Source organism: Brachionichthys hirsutus, chromosome 17 (assembly GCF_040956055.1).
Source record: "Brachionichthys hirsutus isolate HB-005 chromosome 17, CSIRO-AGI_Bhir_v1, whole genome shotgun sequence".
NCBI lineage: Eukaryota > Metazoa > Chordata > Actinopteri > Lophiiformes > Brachionichthyidae > Brachionichthys > Brachionichthys hirsutus.
The window spans coordinates 10,525,005-10,544,014 of NC_090913.1; the positions used below are offsets into that span (position 1 = coordinate 10,525,005).

Genomic DNA, 19,010 nt, shown 5'->3' on the forward strand with positions numbered 1-19,010 from the left:
AGTCTCTTGGTTCCGCTATTGAGTCTTAATCTAGCGCTGTCTTTAATTTAGTCTTTAATCTGTCACCTGTCAACATGTTAAATGTCCATGCAGCCAGAGCTTGTTGTGTGATGTGACCATAGTGGCGGAGGATGTAGAGATCGCCGCTCACAGGGTGGTTCTGGCTGCCGGGAGCCCCTACTTCCATGCTATGTTCACAGGTGAGAGGACTCCCTTCTCGCGTCTCACTTTGGACCCCGGGTCTCAGAACGCTGTGGGTCCCTTTCACTGCCGATCAAATGTCATACGCGATGATGGATTTGTAAGCGGATGCACCAACAGGCGAGATGGCGGAGAGCAGGGCGAAGCGAGTGAGGATCAAGGAGGTGGATGGCTGGACCCTGGGCCTGCTGGTGGATTACATCTACACAGCAGAGATCCAGGTCACCGAGGAAAACGTGCAGGTACAAGTCTAATGCACACAATAAACGCTGGCTGTGTGTTAAACACGAGCCATTCTCCTCGGGAGATCCGAGTTCTTTTTGAGAAACGAGAGCGATTAAAACAAAAGTGTTGGAGTTCTTCTTCTTCTTATCTATAAGTAGAACACTTGGGTCTCGCTTCAGAAAAAAGGGAGCAGGTCAATTTGAATGATTGACCATGTGATTAGATTAGCTAACGTAAGGAGAACACCAGGCTATCCTGTCATGCTGTGGATGACCTGCAGGATTCAGAACCGAAACTTCCTCTTTATGCAGGGTGCTGTGTGTGTGTGTGTGTGTGTGTGTGTGTGTGTGTGTGTGACAGGCATTGCTGCCTGCAGCAGGCCTGCTCCAGCTCAACGAGGTGAAGAAAGCATGCTGTGAGTTCCTGAGCTCTCAGCTTCATCCATCCAACTGTCTGGGAATACGAGCGTTCGCTGACCTACATGCCTGCTCTCAGCTCCTCACGCAGGCTAACAGCTACGCAGGTTAGTGTTTGTGAAACGGGTCCGTGCAGATGTGGGACGGCGAAGGACACAGAAATGAGAGCAGCTTTATTGATGAAGTTGTGTTGAGGGACACGGTTGGGAATATTCATTGTTTTGTTTTTTTTTTGTTCCTAACAGAGCAACATTTCTCTGAGGTGGTTGGGAGTGAAGAGTTCCTCAATTTGGGAATGGATCAAGTGTCCAGCCTGATTGCCAGTGACAAGCTCACTATTCCCACGGAGGAGAAGGTAGACCCGCACTCGTCCCGCTCGGCGTCTCTGGTAGGAGCAAACCTGAGGGACCTGATGCCATTTAAAGTTTGTCTGCAGGTATTTGAGGCGGTGATTGCTTGGGTCAACCACGACAAAGATGTTCGCCAAGAACATTTGGCTCACCTGATGGAACACGTTCGCCTGCCGCTGCTCTCCAGAGAATACCTGGTGCAGGTATGAGCGTACCGGCTGCCATTTCTTTTGCTTTAAATGCGGCACAAATCAGATTCACTCCGGGCTGCAGGAGCGCTTAGTCCCTTCTTTTCAAATGGGATTTGATTCACTTTCATATTTGGTCCAAGAGCTTCTCTGGTGCTTCAGCTCCCAGTCTTTTTAAAGTTTTTTTTTTTTTTTTGCTAGCGTACGGCAGGGCTACATGTTGCTATGCGTCCAGTTTACAGGAGATGTGGTCGAACTAGTTTTCCTCTGCTCCTGGTGAAACATGGATGAGCCTGCAGAAAAATGTAAATTCTGAGAAATGGGGAAGACTGTCACTGTTCTCAATTAAAAAGGAGGAAAGTCAAACCTTTAAATCCGTTTTAATATGGATATATTTAAGATTTTTTTGTTTTTTAGGTAGAGCTAAAGCATCCAAGGAAAAGATGGGGGGGGGGTTTGTGTCAAATCGTTGCGTGCAAATAACGAGCTCGCTCCTTTCTCGCTGTCTGGTTGTGCTAGAGAGTGGAGGAGGAGTCTCTGGTTAAGAACAGCAGCGCGTGCAAAGACTACCTGATAGAAGCCATGAAGTACCACCTGCTCCCAGCGGACCAAAGGGCTCTGATGAAAAGTGCACGCACGCGCATGAGGACGCCGGCCTGCTGCCCCAAGGTGTCCCCTCTGCCTCTGCTCACTCTTTAGGACCCCCCCCCCCCCGTTCTTTGTGCAACGCCCCTGCTCTCTCTCCTCTGCTCAGGTGATGGTTGTGGTTGGAGGCCAGGCTCCCAAAGCCATCCGCAGCGTGGAGTGCTACGACTTTGAGGAGCAGCGATGGTACCAGGTGGCTGAGCTCCCAACCAGGAGGTGCAGAGCAGGTGGGGCTGAATCCTCCGGGGGGGGGGGGGGGGGGGCACCGTGCCCTCAAACAACCGGCCACGAGTAAATCCACCGGACCGTTTCTGACAGTCCTCTGTCAGATTCATCCACGGACGGGCTTCACTGATGCATGCAGGGAAGCGGGTGTGCGGCGGCAGACCCTCACCTGTGCATTCCCTCTGCTGTCGCCTCAGGTGTGGTGTGCGTGAGTGGCTGCGTGTATGCGGTCGGCGGGTTCAACGGTTCGTTGCGCGTGCGGACAGTCGACTGCTACGACCCGACGCTGGACCGCTGGACGAGTGCGAGCAGCATGCAAGACCGCCGATCGACGCTCGGGGCCGCCGTGCTCAACGGCCTCCTGTACGCCGTGGGGGGCTTCGACGGCAGCACAGGTACTAGGTCGGGCGGTCGAGCCATTTCTTGTTTCTTTAAATTTATCCGAGCAGTGAGACCCAAGAACCCCCCCGACGTGACTTTTAATTTGTTTAGCGAAGGGAAACGTTGCTTTATTGCAGGCTGGGTTTTTTTCTGTCCGTTTGCAGGGCTGTCAACCATCGAGGCGTACAACGCCAAGACGGACGAGTGGTTCCACGTGTTACCCATGAGCACCAGAAGAAGCAGCGTGGGAGTGGGAGTCGTCAACGGTGACTACGCTTCCTTCGACGGTTTTCCACGCCTGAGCTTTCTTTTGCTAACGGTGTTTAATGCATTGTTGCACTCTATCGGGTTGTAACGACACAGAATTATAAAATTACACGAACTGGAAGACACTTTAACCAGAAAGCCGACATGAATAACCGAACAGAGAGTTAAAGAGATGATTTACAGGAAGAACAGTGGAAAAAGGAAATAGACTAATAAATAAAATAAAGTTTGAATAAGTTTGTTTTTAAACAGTTTTTTTTTAGCTTTGCCATTTTTTTATTTTTTGCATCGCTACCTTTTTATATTTGATCATGTTTGTGTTCATTCTTTCAAACCTGCGTATATTTGTGTGTGTTTTCCAGGCATTTTGTACGCGGTTGGAGGCTACGATGGAGCGACCAGGCAGTGTCTCAGTACGGTAGAATCCTACAACCCGAAAGGCAACGCATGGAGCTACATTCCGGAGATGGGCACGAGACGCAGTGGAGCCGGTTAGAGTGTGTGTGTGTTAGAGTATAAGATAGAATTGACCAGATCTTCAAAGTCTTTTTTTATGTTTCTTCCTCAGGTGTGGGCGTGTTGAAAGGGTTGCTGTACGCCGTGGGGGGTCACGATGGTCCGTTGGTCAGGAAGAGCTGTGAAGTTTATGATCCAGCCTCTAACAGCTGGCGACAGGTAGCCGACATGAACATGTGTCGGCGTAACGCGGGTGAGGAAGGCCACATGTGTGAGACGTTTCGCCGTGCTAGATGAGAGGCGGCCTTCACCGGGCTGTGTTGTTGTCGTCGTCGTTGTTGTGTGTTTTCAGGTGTGTGTGCTGTAAACAACTTGCTGTATGTGGTGGGAGGAGACGATGGCAGCTGCAATTTGGCCTCTGTGGAATTCTACAACCCAAACTCGGATAAGTGGACGCTGTTGCCGACCTGCATGAGCACCGGACGCAGCTACGCAGGTGTGAACATGAACACGATGTGTACCCAACGTTCCTACATTCTCTCCACCAATCGTTTTACAGTCCGTGTCATTTGAAAATCGTACAAACTCATTTTTCTATGTTTTACAAACTTGGATGGACGCTGCAGAAAAATGCTGCAGAGCCAGCTGATGATAAAGATGGTGTCTACCTGTTATTTTTTTAATTTATCTTTGTCTGGTAGCTCTAGGATTTCATCTATACATGAAATTGCATTTGATAAAGGTATAATAACAAAAGAGAAATATTTAAATGTAGAAATTCCGAACACCAGTGTCCAAACAACAGTAAAAACAGCAGCACATGCAGCGACTAGAATAAATCATTGCGTGTTTTCTGTGCTTATAATTAGATATTAATTAATGACACCCCCCCCCCCCCCCCCCCACACACACACAGGTGTGACTGTGATCGACAAGCCCTTATGACACCCGGCTCTTGACTCCTGCCATTGATTGGGAACAGAAAGTGTTCTCCTGCTGAATACTGATCCTGGATCTGCCTCTGGTGCCGGTGCTTCGATGTTGGGCAGCATTAGCCGCAGGCGCTGATGGAGACTGAGAAAGTAACGAGACTTTTGTTGTTGAAGAGGATGATGATGATGATGATGTTTGCACCTTTCTCAAAGGGGGAAACTGCAACAAATTGGGCGGGGGGGGCGGGGGTTGGGAATCGACCCTGCGTTTTAAATCCCTTCCTGGACGGACCAACGCAGCAGCAGCAGCAGCTGGACGAACCAGGTGGGGGCGCCGCCGTGCGACTGCAGGGCCATTGGATTGCTGCTGATGAAGCTACTAGAACTGCACAGTTCCATTAATGACAATGACATGAACCAGCTCTGAGAGAGACCACTTTGGACTAAAATCTTGTGTGTGTGGTTGTGTGTGTGTGTGTGGTTGTGTGTGTGTGTGTGCTTGCTTTTAATGGTGCTCCTTTTGCTTGCACACGTGCGCATGTGTGGTTTGTGTGCATCTGAGTCTGTGGTGACGCTGCATGGAACGCGCTCTGTCCGACTTCTGTCCTTTTACAGTGTTGCAGCGTGGCCTGAATGTCGGCTTTCACCCCGGCTGCCCTCTCTCTTCTTATATCTCGAGTGCTGTCGCTGAACCGAGCACAGCTGGACTCTCGACTCTGCACCGCTGTCCTGGGAAGAAGAAACGGACGGACAAGTGAAGCGGCTGCGGACAAAACGTGTACATTTCTTCAGCGCTGGAACAAAGAGACGCGTCATTCGTGTTTGTCGAAAGCAGCGACAGACGGAAGAAGCTGTTTGAGAAAACATTTTGGATTTACCAGTGCTTTACTGTCACCTGGCGGCCATCTTTGCTTCGGTTGTAACCGCGAACAGCCTGAACTCGCTGCATGGTCTACGACTGTAACCCCTCCTTCGACAGTACCCCCCCCCCCCCCCCCCATCTCGGTGTAGCAACCCTATTTACTACTGCACACCCTGACGTGCGATGAATGTGCCAAATTTAATATGCGTCTTTATTTCTGTCTCTCTTTACAACTTTGCTAATCTGTCCTCTGTTTGTGCAGCTCCTGTCCGTCTTGGTTTTCTTCATCCTCTTCCTCTTCCTCTTCCCTCTCTCTTCTCTTCTATATTGGGATTTGTTCTAATAGTGACTGGTATTGCTGTTTCTAGTCTGTGTATTGAGGAATGTCGTGTAGGCTTATGACTTTGCAAATGTTTAATGCCTTGTTTTATATTATCATTAATAAATATGCTTCTTGTATTTAAAGCTATTCAATTATATAAGTCTTTTTTTTAAACTTTGCAAAATAAGTAAAACGTTGAAATGGAATATGATGTTTGTCATTTTTATAATAATTATAGGTTTAATGGTACGTTAGCGATTACTGATTTATTAGTGCAAGTACTCTGTAAAATATTTTTGAATTACATATTTGCCTAAAATTAGTTATTTTTAAAGACACAGTATAAAATAATACCTTTTCTGTATGATAACATATAAGGAGTAGCCTTTCAATGCTGCTATGTTTAAGTAGCCCTTACAATAATGTGTGTTATTTAGAAAAAATCGTTATGAATATTAAATTTTTTATTTGAAAATATACTATTTTGAAAAACCGAAATATAATTGTCAACCATAACTGTGACATTGGAGATTCGGGATGGAAGGCGCACTTTCAGTGCTCTGACATCTCTATCTCGACTCTGATTGGTCGTTGCTTCAGGAAACTACAGTCTCACTATCATCACTCCATCCCGCGGACCAATCAGCCACGACGTTCGGCCCCTTGACGTCAGTCGCCCTTCCTTTCGGCCAATCAGATTGCTCGATGTGACTACATACTTCCAGCCGTCTGTAGCTCAGGTAGACGGACGTTCCGCAGGAAGGTGAGAGTTTACAGTAGTTTTGGGCTAAAATAACAACGAAATTAGCTGAATTTTGCCAAAGTTAATCCATTCTTTATCAATTGGAGTTTTGAAAAGAGGAAATTGTAGATTTAAAATTGTAAGACGTAAAGAGAAATATCCGGCGTATGTTTCATAATCTGACATGATATAATGAGGTTTTAGTTAATGATATTTATTGTAATTATTGTAACTGCTGTTCTGCAAAAGAATATAATGATCCAAATAATGTTAAACTTTGTGCACAGACCGTTGGTGACAAAGTTATCATAGAATACATCAATTATTTACCAGCGTTAAAGGTGAATAAAATAGTTTATGATACTATACTATAAACAGTAATCATTGTGTAGATTCAGGTTTTACATTGCAAATAGCTAATATATAATTATTATCAAATTATAAGCCGTAACGTAACAAACCCTCTTGTGCTTTTTGAAGTACTTTTACTCATATTTTAAATGCAGGAGTATTTGCCAGTAAAATTACTTCAAATAAATTTAAAGTGAGCGCCTTCTACTTAAGTTCGGCATAGCAAAATGAGTTTCTTTTATCGCTTGGGGGTGTTGGCTTCTCAGCTGAAGCTCCTGTTGGAACGCACATGTCACACGATGTTCCTGTTTTCTCCAGTCGTCTCTCTGGACGTTGTCCATCATGGAGGTGAACCGCACGGCAGACATCCTGAGAGCCGCCTTCCTGGCGGCGGAGTACGTAGATGCGGCGTTGCCGGAAAACCCCTTTCAGCCCTCTCTGAAACATGCGTGGGGCTACGTGCTGGACAACTACACCAAGTTTCAGATCGCCACCTGGGGCTCGCTCATCGTCCACGAGTTCATCTACTTCCTGTTCTGCCTGCCTGGTTTCCTGTTCCAGTTCTTGCCCTTCATGCAGAAATACAAGATCCAGACGGTTTGTGTTGGGCTTTAGTTATTTTTAAAATACACAATAACATTCACCTTAGCAGACCTTCTCACTATGCGCGCGTGTGTGTGTGTGTGTGTGTGTGCAGGACAAGCCAGAGACTTGGGAGAAGCAGTGGCGATGCTTCAAGGTGCTGCTCTTCAATCATTTCTGCATCCAGCTGCCCTTGATCTGCGGGACTTACTACTTCACCGAGATCTTTAGCATCCCTTACGACTGGGACTCTATGCCGCGCTGGTCAGTGGAATTACAAGACAACCGAAAAGCCCTGTGATCGTTTCACCCTCTTAATGTGACCCTTACTCACGAATGGAGAAGACGCTTTCAGTTGCACTGATTTCCAAATGTCGTTCAGAAATGGCTCTTTGCCACGCACTGTCTCTGCGGGATCACATCAGGACGGTCCGGGACACAAACCGACCCACCTCTGCCGTTCTCCTCTTCAGGCCGTTCATCCTGGCTCAGTGCTTCGGCTGTGCTGTTATAGAAGACACCTGGCACTACTTTCTGCATCGCCTGCTGCATCACCGCCGGGTCTACAAATACATCCACAAAGTCCACCACGAGTTCACTGTGAGTAGAACACGATAAGAGAAATAAAGCTGGCGTTACGCAGCCGTGTTAGTCATTAATGATGCCCTCACTCCTACACACACACACACACACACATGCACAAACATCCTCTTCATCATTCTCTCCGCCGTCCCTCAGGCTCCGTTCGGCATGCAGGCAGAGTACGCTCATCCTGCTGAGACCCTCATCCTGGGAGCCGGCTTCTTTATCGGCATCATGGTGTTCTGTAACCACGTGCTCTTCCTGTGGGCCTGGGTGTCCTTCCGCCTGCTGGAGACCATTGATGTCCACAGGTAGGACAACTAAAACTTGGATAAGCTTCTTTTTTTTTTGCTACCCTGATGTCTCTCTGACTCTAGACGGGGAATATTTTTTTTAATGTTTGGGACAAACACCGTTGATTACGGTAGTAGAAGACATGACAAATCTTAATGATGATGAGTTCGACCACTAGAGGGCCCCAGAGAACACGACATGTTTCTGAAGGTGACAGAAGTCTTCCCTTTAAATTCTGCATTCTTTTTATTACAGCGTTTCTATATTTTTGCTATTATTCTTTTACTAAATATATAGAGTCAGAATGAAGCAATTATTCTGTTGTTGTACAAAGATACCATAAATTGTAGAGTGAGCAAACCACTGACTTTTACCCTTTTACCATTTTTTTATTTCCAACTTCTTAAATAATACGTAACTGAATCCAACACATTTTTGTTTTTTCCTCAATGCGTCCATTATTTTCTTTCTGTCTTCAAGACTTTACAACTTTGAAATATCTTCAAAATAGATTTGTTCAATATTTTATGTTAATTAACCCACTCATTTTAAAGTACTTATTCTTTGTTAATATTTTTAGGCATAATTATTGGATTAGTAGAACTTGGATGAACATTATATTATATGAGACAAGAGAAATAGCGATTTTCTTTTAAAAAATTGATCAATAAAAGTATTTTTATTCCTAGCCGACATTTTTTCTTGTAATCTTTTATCTTGAATTTGAGTAAAAAATACTATTTTTTAAAATCCTCTCATTAACTATAAACTTTAGTTAACATTGCAGCCGTATTTGACACTAAAGTCATCAATTAAATAAAATAATAAAAGCTGTATTTTGATATGTCTTCTTGCTCCCTCTCAGCGGTTATGACATTCCTTGGAACCCTCTCCACCTGATCCCGTTCTACGCCGGCACCCGTTTCCATGACTTCCACCACATGAACTTTGTCGGGAACTACGCCTCCACCTTCACCTGGTGGGACAAGTTGCTGAAGACAGACAGCCAGTACGAGCAGTACATTCAGAAGGAGGGGGATAGGAAGGAGCGTTAGCTCACCCCATCCTCTGTTTGTCTGGAGGAGGAGGGACACTGTGGGAATTATTCCCGGCCTCCGGCTACACAGAGCCAGGACTGCTGATTCCTAATCAGAATGCACGTCGGCTTCGGTTCTCCGTCTGTGCCTTTCTCCGAAAGAAGTATTGTGGTGTGTTTCTGTCAACACCTGCTGGCTGACTAAAACCGATCAATATCCTCTTTTTGATTGTTGCTTGATCATTCAATGAAACGTTTGATCCAAATGACTCTGCAGTGAAGTTTTCCATGTCCCTCTGAACGTCTGAGCACTTTAGCTTGTCCCTGTTGGACGTCACCGAGCGTCCCGTCCCCCGCAGCTCCACTGGGAGCTGCCAGAAACGCAAAATGTGTGGCGCGTCAAGATCATTCTGCTTAAGGCTTAAAATAAAAGTTAATAAATAATTTTGCTCAAGAGAAACCTTGAAAGTATTTTGTCTTCCATTTTAGAATAAACCTGTACATTTTGTATATTTATATATATCATTGGATAGTTCTGCTCGTCGCAGATATGAATGTTCTCAGTGAGTTTTGGTTATTTTTCTTAAGATATATTTAACTGGGGTTTGTTGACAGTGGATGGAGTGTACCGACTGAAGGTCCAACTCCTCTCCTCTGCGCTGTGGACATACCCCTGCTGCGCCCTCCGACGCGTTCAGCTCCGTCAAGCCGGCGGCAGGAGGCGCCGGACAGGAAGCCAGCGCAGGAGCAAAGTGCTGTTATAAATGGACAATTATTGATCGTAGAAAATGTCAATAAATACGCAGCAGCGTCATGGAAGCATAAACTGTCTTTTTTTTTTGTCGGAAGCCTTATAAAATATATTAGTTTAGATCTAGATTTAGACCTGGAGCTACTCTTCTGGATACGCTGCTTTTATTTTGAAAATTGTGATTAAATGTCCTGATGCGCTGCTGAGCTTTACTCAGAAAGACTCTGCGCTCAGGTACAGCGGCGCGTCACGCACGGAGAGACGTTTATAGCCACCAGCGACCAAGCTGCGGGTTCTGGACACAGACAGGGCCTAGGGAGGGGGGGGGGAGGGAACAGCACAAGCCAAAATGAAACAGTTCCTGCCGGTGCTTTTATTCGGCGCGGCGGCGGCGGCGCTCGCCCCGGTCCGCGCGGCCGGGACCGACGGTGAGATTTCCTTTGAGTACCACCGTTACGATGAGCTGCGGAAGGCGCTGGTGTCCGTGTGGCTGCAGTGCCCGACCATTACGCGCATCTACACCATCGGGGAGAGCTTGGAAGGCCGCGAGCTGCTGGTGTTGGAGATGTCCGACAACCCCGGGACGCACGTACCTGGTCAGTTTTTTTACGCACGCGTAAATCCTATAGCTTTCATACACTGCGGTGAACGCGCACCCCATCCCTCTCTCTCTCTCTTTGTCCCCGGGCTGGGACGGAGCCACCTCACGCCGTGGTAACACAAACACGTCACACACACACGCACACACACACGCACACCATTGCGCACAAAGCCGCAGCCAGATGATGCGATTTTATTGTATTTTTTTTACGTTTGGTGCTCATCGCGGTAGAAACGTGGCTGCTGGTCGCTCAAATGAGCGGAGATCCATGGCGGAGGGACGCAGGTGTGTCGCGGTGCGCGTAATGCGCCGAGCGCACGGCCCGTTGCATCACTTCAGAGAGGTGTAGATAATAGATTGCGGGATCGTGCGCGTAAAGCCGCCATTTTGCTGGTTGATAAGGATTTCTTCGTGCTCGTCCAGAGATCAAACCGTGTCTGTCATTTTGGATCATCGCGCATCTAAAGCAGAAGAAGTGGCAGCAATGACGTCATTGCTGTAGATGCATCTTCTCTTTCTCTGCTGAGTTAGGGAGAAAGGGACATTACGTCATTTAGAAAGACATTTATGATGAAGCAAATGCTCTGAAAGGTTGCTTCTAGCCTTTGGTCCAAAGGAACCGGCTCTCCAGCTGGAAACCTCTCATGAAAGGAAACATGCATTCATTAAAGATAACAAGAAGACATGATGGTGCCGCCGGAAAAAGTATTTTGTCTGTCGACTCCTCGGGGAGCGAGCGAGTGAAAGCGACACGATTAATCCACCTCCATTGGATGGTGGTGGCGGTGGCTGATGACTCTGCTGGGGCTGATGAAATGATGGTTGCTGAATATATGAAGCCTGGGAGGTGTTACAGCAGGAAGCTAACTAGCTAACAAGTGTGTGTGTGTGTGTGTGTGTCTATGCATCTGACAACAACTGCAGGCATTAAGGCCGATCACAGGTGAGAGCTGTGACTGACGGAAGACGAGGAACAACCTTCTTCCTGCTTGGAGCGCCATTATTACAGTAATCGTCCCTTCAGGGGAGATTTAGTGTTATACTTTCAACCAAATGATCCTAAATCAGAGCCCTCAAAGGGAAAAAAGGGCAATTAGTGTCTATATAGCTGAGTTTGTGCTGGTTTAATTGCATGTCCCAGTTTTACATAAGGTATATTTATATATATTTAAAACGCAGGTTGTGTGTCTCCAGCTTGCACTGACCACACGGACACATGAAATAAGCCTGTAATAGCGAGGCGGGCGAGCCTTGTGGAGCACTTATTACTACCAGATGAGTTTCCAAGCTGCCCCCCCCCCCCCCCCCCCCTTCCCTCCTTCCACTGCTGAGGAAAACATCCATAGCAAGGAGAAGGGGGGGGGGGGGGGGGGGGGGGCAGGAAACGGAGCTCCAAAGATGAGTGGACGGAAGCGTCAGAAATGATGAACGTGTGTAACGACACCTGGAGGAATCTTTTTTTTTAACGTCTCTTCCAGGTGCTCCAACTGTAATTTATCTGGACCCGCAGCGCGTTTGAACTCCGGGGTGGAGCCGAAATAGCGGTTGCCAGGGCGACAGATCGGCTTAGTGCGCTGAACTGCCTGTTAGCTCGTGGTTGGTTGGCAGGTCAGGGCAGGATGATGGTCATGTGGTCATACGTCTGGTCAGTGAGCAGCCATCTGTCATACATACATGCGCTACGTGTTAGCGTCCAGGGTGGAAATGATCGAGCAAAATGCAAAAGGAAATGTAAAAGTGGAACGATGATTGAAAAAAACGGGAAACATAGCAGAAGTGGTGAAGGGGGGGGGGGGGGGGGGGTGACGAGAAGGGAGATTAAAAGAGAAAGGCCAGAGGTCATTTAATATGGATGGCACACATGCTTCCTGCTCCTCGCTGCCTCCCTCCTGCCAGCGTTGCTTTTCTTCCTCCACCATCCTTCCTGTTTCTTGATTTTTTAAAGATATCTTGCAGGTTATTTTTTGCGTGGCTTGTTTTCCGCCACGTTGCCCGACGTCACTTCTGGTCATGATCCGTCCGGCCCAAAGTCCCGGCTCCTGTCTTCACCCCGTTTGAGGCTCAGTCTCTTCTGTTTGTTTGTCTCTGCATCAGATGAGTCGTAGCTAACAGTGTGCTGCTAATGCGTGCGTGTGTGCGTGTGTGTGTGTGTGTGTGTGTGTGTTTACTCAACCTTAACGCTGATGTGCCTCCTGAACCACCTGCCCGCGCCATTACCACGATTACTGAGACAACTAATGTGTTTTTCCTCCAGTGACGTCACGGCAATGGTCATTATGATGTGGTCGCCTAGGAGACCGCATCGTTCACCTGCCAGATGCTTCTGATTGCTTTTTACAAAGTGTAGAATGAAGCCGCGGGTGGAGACTAAAGTAAAAATGTACATTGAGGAGCAGATCATTTATCCATCGAATTATCGGAGTGTCATTTTGAGCTCTTATTTAAATAAACTGCCTCGGTACGTTTATTTGTGATGTCTTCCCCTGGAGTTGAGCAGCCTGTGCTGCCGTCCAGTCTGATCCCAGACCTGTCGCTCCTGCAGGCGGCTCCATTGTGATTGAGTCGGAGCAGCGTCTGTCAGTGTTACTCAGTAATCCCAGTCATTACTGGAGTTCTGTTCAAGTCCGTTTAAGCTTAATCTTTCAGCTCATTGTCAGTGTGTTTGTCACTGCAGCAGTGTGCAGCTCCAGCCTTACAATCGAAGGGTGTGTGTGTCAGAGTGACCACCCTGGTTCATGTGATCTACCCGTGGCCGAGCCGACGTCTCCCGGCCCAGTAGGGATAAAGGAAAGGTTGTTTTGGGAGGATTTCCCCCCCCCCCCCACGCCTCTCACCATAAGTGTGTTTTTGTTTGCTGCAGGCGAGCCGGAGTTCAAGTACATCGGCAACATGCACGGCAACGAGGCGGTGGGCAGAGAGCTGCTCATCTACCTGGCTCAGTACCTGTGCAACCAGTACCAGCAGGGCAACGAGACCATCATGGACCTCGTCCGCAACACCCGCATCCACCTCATGCCCTCCATGAACCCTGACGGCTTCGAGAGGGCCGCGTTTCAGGTGACTACACATCATGAGACAAAAAAAAACCCCACACAGATAATCCCAACAGATTAAGGTCAGAGGACGGTAAACACATCAGGTATCGCCATTTTTACTTCAACAGCGTCTCCCATTTCTTTACTCCTCCTCAGCCCGGGGAGATCAAGGATTGGTTCGTGGGCCGCAGTAACGCGCAAGGAGTGGATCTGAACCGCAACTTCCCCGACCTGGACCGCATCATCTACATCAATGAGCGGGAGGGCGGGGCCAACAATCACCTGCTGCAGAACATGAAGAAGGCTGTGGACGAAAACACCAAGGTATGCAAAGAGACCCAAATGCAAACGCGAGAGAAAAGGCAGTTCTGATCATAAACACACTGACCACACGGGGCAGTCATTTGCCAGCGTTGCTCCTGTGGCCTCTAGAAGTGGCTTCTTTCTTCTTTCCTTTGCAGCTGGCTCCAGAGACGAAGGCAGTAATCCACTGGATCATGGACATCCCGTTCGTCCTGTCGGCGAACCTGCACGGAGGAGACGTGGTGGCTAACTACCCATATGACGAGACCCGCACTGGTACCTCAACACGCCTGTGGAGGCACAATCAGAAACGGCCTCTGCTTTCTTGTGCTCCGCCGTGCTCCTCGGTCTCACGTGATCCGGTTTGCACGTTGAACTCAATTCTTCCTCGCGTTCTTCCTCTACAGGCTCCACCCACGAGTACAGCGCCAGTCCAGATGACGTGATGTTCAAGTCCCTGGCTAAGGCCTACTCCATGTACAACCCGGTCATGTCTGACCCCGATCGACCCCCCTGCCGTAAGAACGACGACGACTCCAGCTTCACGGACGGCATCACTAACGGGGGGGCCTGGTACAGCGTGCCAGGAGGTAAGAGGGCCGGATCCCAATTTAAGATGAATGGATTACGATAAGATAATATAAGTAGTGCCTTTATTGATCCCATTGGCATTGTAGATTTGTCATTTCGGTTGTCAGTTCCCTCTGCTGGACAAGACAAGCAATAGCAACACAAAATTCCCTACTAATATTAAAAATGTATTTACACACATGTCAGATCTTTAAACTGTGTTAAAAAGACTTTTAGATCTGTGGAAGCATTACTGTCTGCTGGGAATCATCTAAATCAGCCAACTCTTTTACATTCTGACGCGTTTATTTATTAACTAAAACCTGACCCGTTACAGGAATGCAGGATTTCAACTACCTGAGCAGCAACTGCTTTGAAATTACTCTGGAGCTGAGCTGCGACAAGTTCCCCAGCGAGGACACACTCAAGACCCACTGGGAGCAAAACCGCGACTCGCTGGTCAACTACATCGAGCAGGTAGGCCTGCGGAGAATGTCTCCTTTTACGGGTCAACATGATGCTGTTTGAACATTTTTATTCGCTATAAAATAAAAGGCTGATGTTTTATGATTATTGCTAAATTCGAACACGTCCTTCAGGTTCACCGCGGCGTCAAGGGCTTTGTGCGTGACCTGCAGGGCAACTCCATCTCCAATGCCACCGTCTCTGTGGAGGGCATCGACCATGACATTACCACAGGTAAAAGAGCACGCCATGCTGCCGGAATCCATTTGGATCGTTTTGATTCTCTTACGTGGGTTAAAGAGAGAAAATCCGTTTCTTGCAGCCAAAGACGGAGACTATTGGCGCCTGCTGGCCCCGGGGAATTACAAAGTGGGAGCCTCTGCGCCAGGATACCTGACCCTTATCAAGAAGGTGGCTGTTCCCTACAGCCCCGCGACCAGGGTAAGACTCACAGTCAGTCAGGAATCCTCTAATCCACTTCTTCTATAAAAAAAAAAAGTGTTGTAAACGAAGCGTCTGGCGGCTCCACGTCCCGCCTTTCACCTGTTTCCACATCGCTCCCTCGGTTTCAGGTGGACTTTGAGCTGGAGTCTCTGGTCGAGAGGAAGGAGGAGGAGCGGGAGGAGCTGATGGACTGGTGGAAGATGATGTCGGAGACGCTGAACTTCTAAAGCGCCGTCTGGACAGCGATCCGACCTCTGCCCATCGGTGTAATATAAGTCGACATTCTGCGCGCCCGCGCACGCTAACAAGAATATATTGTCTTTTACCTGTTTCCTTCTCTTTCGATCATTATTCAAATGGAAATGCTATTGTTTATTAACGTAAAGGTTTTTGCCTCGTACTCCTGTAGATTGCTTGGATGCACAAACACGATGCCGATGTATTCTTTGTGTTGTGTTCTTTATCGTACACGTGATTGATAACCATGACACCCATCGTATATAGCCAATGACCAGCCGAGTAAACGTCCGTTTACGTCATCCGCCCATGACTCTGCCCATTACACTGTTTCTCCAGGCTTTAATTCAAACACAGCTGTAACTTTAACTGTTATTATCCCGCCAGCTGTTTGTACACGCCGCTCTTGTTCTGAGATCATTTAAATGTTAAATCACTGTAGACGTAATCCTGTAAACAATCTCACAGCCCAATATGGTCTCTTTTTTTAATGGCTGCAGCACCGATTTTGATTTTAGCGCAAGATTAATGGTTAGAATATATACTGCATTTATGAACCAGGCATAGCTGGAAATACGTGGATGTGTACCTTAAACAAAAGAAATAAAATCACAGGTTCCAAGGCCATGACACGTAGAAATCGATCCGGCGCTGTCGAACCCAAAGCCATTCCTCTGTGTCTGCACTACACATGGAATACTCTGGTTACATAAAGGACTGTAGCACATTAGTATGTTAAGGATCAATGATTGCTGGCCTCCCGGAGGACTGTGTGGTTGCAGTTCGTCAAGTTTTGAGACCAGAGAAACAATTCGTTGGATGTATAAATATAGAAACAGCTGCAAATGTAATGTAAACTAATCAACTGATCAATAAAGCACCCCCTCTTCATGTTGTCAGCTGTCAGTCACGTTGTCACTGTTTCTGTGAAAGCCTATCGCTTGTGGCGAAATATAAAACAAAACAAAAAACGCCACAGCAGCAGCAGGAAGCAGCCGCACCCGGGAGGACGGCCGGATGCAGGTGATGCCGTAGAGATTATAATCCCCGGACTGGGCGAGTGGCTCCCGCTGCTTCCAGGTGAAACACCTGAGGTGTCGGTCCGGACAGAACCCACAACCTCCCAGCCTGCTGCTAAAAGGACCTGAGCTTTGATTTGTTTTAGTTTGGCCACACCCAAATAGTTCTATTCCCAGATTTCACACAAATGTCTCAAGAAGATATTGACTTTTTATTTCCAAAAGGTCAAAGTTCAACCTTACTCTCATTTTTCTCTGTGTGTGTGTGTGGACCTTCTGTCGGGACGCATTAGCATCTTAGACTGTAAAGCATCACGTCTGGAAGGTTACGTTCTTCAGAACAGAACCTATAGAGCCTTTCTGTGAGGCAACATTGCTGAAGACTCTTTACTCAGTGTCGCTGCGATGCTACACAACTGCGTAGTGCAGTATCCACACAAACACAGACACACAGCAAGGGCGGCACTTTTCGTCCAACTATGTAGTCGAATCAGCTGTTTTTAGCATTAGATGCTAACTCTGCAGATCAATGGCCTCTTGGCCAATTAGTCATACCGGCCCTATTAGCATCAGCCATTAGCATCTCCTCATCAATACAATTGATCAAGCTGCTCTGGTTTTGGGACAGAGAGAGAGAAAGAGAGAGAGAGAGAGATGTAAATCTGATGAGACTGAACAACAGTCAAACGGAATGTCAGACAATATAATGTTTTCAGAACAACACAAAATCAAAATCAAGAGGATTTCTCTCGTCAATTAGTTGATCAGTGATGGAGATTAATTTATCTAACCTACTTTCTTAACAAAATGCTCCTTCTGTCTGGTTTACGTCACTAACCCGAATATCTCCGAATGTTGGACGAAACATTTCATGGATGAAACATTTAAGGCAGTTTTTGCAGTTTTTAAAAATATTCTTCAACGAACTTTCCACTGTGAATCTTTCTTGCAATTTCCTGGTATGCATTTTCATTGTGTTCTATGAGAGGTGAAATCCGGCCTTATTATCTTCCAGTTCGGGGTGAAAGCCGCCCCTCTTCCCATTCATTGCTCGTCTGATCCTGCAGATGACAGCAGCGTGCCGATGACCGTCGAGTCTTCAGCCTCCCTGAGCGAATCTGAATCTAAATTCCCAAGCTGGACTCCATGCACAGATTAAACGGATGAAGAAGAGGAGAGATGATTGAAGGTGGATAATCTGAGCTCTGAGAGGTGCAGAGGAGAGGAAATAAGAGCAGGAGAGAGAGAATGTCTCGCACACGAAGGATTTCCTCTCTGCACCTTGTCTTCCCCTTGTTCTCTCTGTTTGCACAAGGAAAGACTATTTCATACAGTCGCTTAAAGGCGATGGATTTCTCTGCCGACCCATCAGACGCTATCACGGGGAGCAGGCTAGGGTCAAATCATGCTTCCTTCTTTTAATTTTTTTTTTTTACTTACCTCAGGTACTCTTATCATTTCTCCCCTTCCTCGGTCGCCATCTCTTATCAGCTCACTGATGTTTGAGACTGCCTACCTTGTAGAAAATCTTCCTCTTTTGTCTTTGTCACAAAGATTTTATACAATAACATCAGATGAGTAATGAGGATGGACGGCCAGAACATAACATAACCCCCCCCCCTTACTTACGGGTATTTATTTAGGAAATAAGGGTCTTGATGCATAATCACGATTGTAAAAATGGGCTAAACTTGTTTTTAATTTCAATATTATTAGGCAGGAATTACTTCTTGTGTGTGTGTGTGTGTGTGTGTGTGTGGGGGGGGGGGGGGGGGGGGGCTTGTATAGATATATTTGCATAAATAGAGATTTAGATTGCACAGTGTTTTTGATTATATAGTGAACTGAATTAACTCCATGCAACTGTTTTATTCCTCCCATTGGCTTGGAAATTAGTTGCTAAATTTAGAATATAATCTTGAGACGCAGCCCTTCTTCCAAGAACCTCTGAGCAAGAAAATGTTTGATATGTCAAAGAGGGATTTTGGCCAGAGTGGCTTAAAAGTTAAATGCGGTGCAAATCTTGTGGGGTAAGGTCTGTGTGGTTTGGGGGGGGCGACCAAAATGCTGGCGAGGTACTTTCTCAGAGTTTCAGAAACACACTGATCGATATGTGCTTTAAATAGGAACACCAATGTCCCCACACAACATTAATCACTATACCTGGATCCTATTTGTGTGTGCGTGCGTGCGTGCGCGTGCGCGTGCTGCCTCCAAGGGATTTGTGCCCGTGCCCCATGCAGGCGTGCATGTGTCGTGGACAGCTTGCGGCTGGATTGGTAGCGTGACGTCAGCTCGTCGCTGCCTCTCCCTGAGGGCAGGATTAGTCGGTAGCAGCAGAAGACAGGCTCCGGTAATCTCCCGGTAATAAATGGGAGGAGTGGACGGTCACGTTCAGAACCGCCGGTCCCGAACTGCATCCCGAATCGCGAATCCCGCCCGGCGTCCGGAGAGCATCCCTGCATTTGACGCACGATGGGCCGCGTCGTGACAAAGCAGCAGTCCGAGCAGGCACGGGCAGGTAAACA

The 19,010-nt window shown here is 47.3% G+C and overlaps 3 protein-coding genes across 3 annotated transcripts; all 3 read left to right on the forward strand.

Annotated features, from left to right (window-relative positions):
- Positions 1 to 100: 100 nt before the first annotated feature.
- On the forward strand, positions 101 to 4,299 carry klhl2 (kelch-like family member 2). Its single transcript, XM_068751488.1, has 13 exons — positions 101 to 200; positions 322 to 443; positions 787 to 949; positions 1,088 to 1,197; positions 1,279 to 1,395; positions 1,900 to 2,049; positions 2,135 to 2,252; positions 2,448 to 2,645; positions 2,796 to 2,897; positions 3,261 to 3,389; positions 3,467 to 3,607; positions 3,707 to 3,850; positions 4,271 to 4,299. The coding sequence occupies exons 1-13, from the start codon at positions 191 to 193 to the stop codon at positions 4,297 to 4,299; spliced, it is 1,533 nt and encodes a 510-aa protein (XP_068607589.1). The 5' UTR covers positions 101 to 190.
- A 1,861-nt stretch (positions 4,300 to 6,160) lies between these two features.
- msmo1 (methylsterol monooxygenase 1) lies at positions 6,161 to 9,871 on the forward strand. Its single transcript, XM_068751317.1, is given in 7 exon segments — positions 6,161 to 6,177; positions 6,179 to 6,233; positions 6,882 to 7,160; positions 7,261 to 7,409; positions 7,619 to 7,745; positions 7,884 to 8,038; positions 8,887 to 9,871. Coding segments are annotated over 7 exon segments (957 nt in total). The 5' UTR covers positions 6,161 to 6,175; the 3' UTR covers positions 9,077 to 9,871.
- Positions 9,872 to 10,157: 286 nt separating this feature from the next.
- cpe (carboxypeptidase E) lies at positions 10,158 to 15,453 on the forward strand. The gene is made up of 9 exons (XM_068751487.1): positions 10,158 to 10,404; positions 13,270 to 13,466; positions 13,601 to 13,768; positions 13,906 to 14,023; positions 14,155 to 14,337; positions 14,655 to 14,794; positions 14,917 to 15,016; positions 15,105 to 15,223; positions 15,355 to 15,453. The coding sequence occupies exons 1-9, from the start codon at positions 10,158 to 10,160 to the stop codon at positions 15,451 to 15,453; spliced, it is 1,371 nt and encodes a 456-aa protein (XP_068607588.1).
- Positions 15,454 to 19,010: the final 3,557 nt, after the last annotated feature.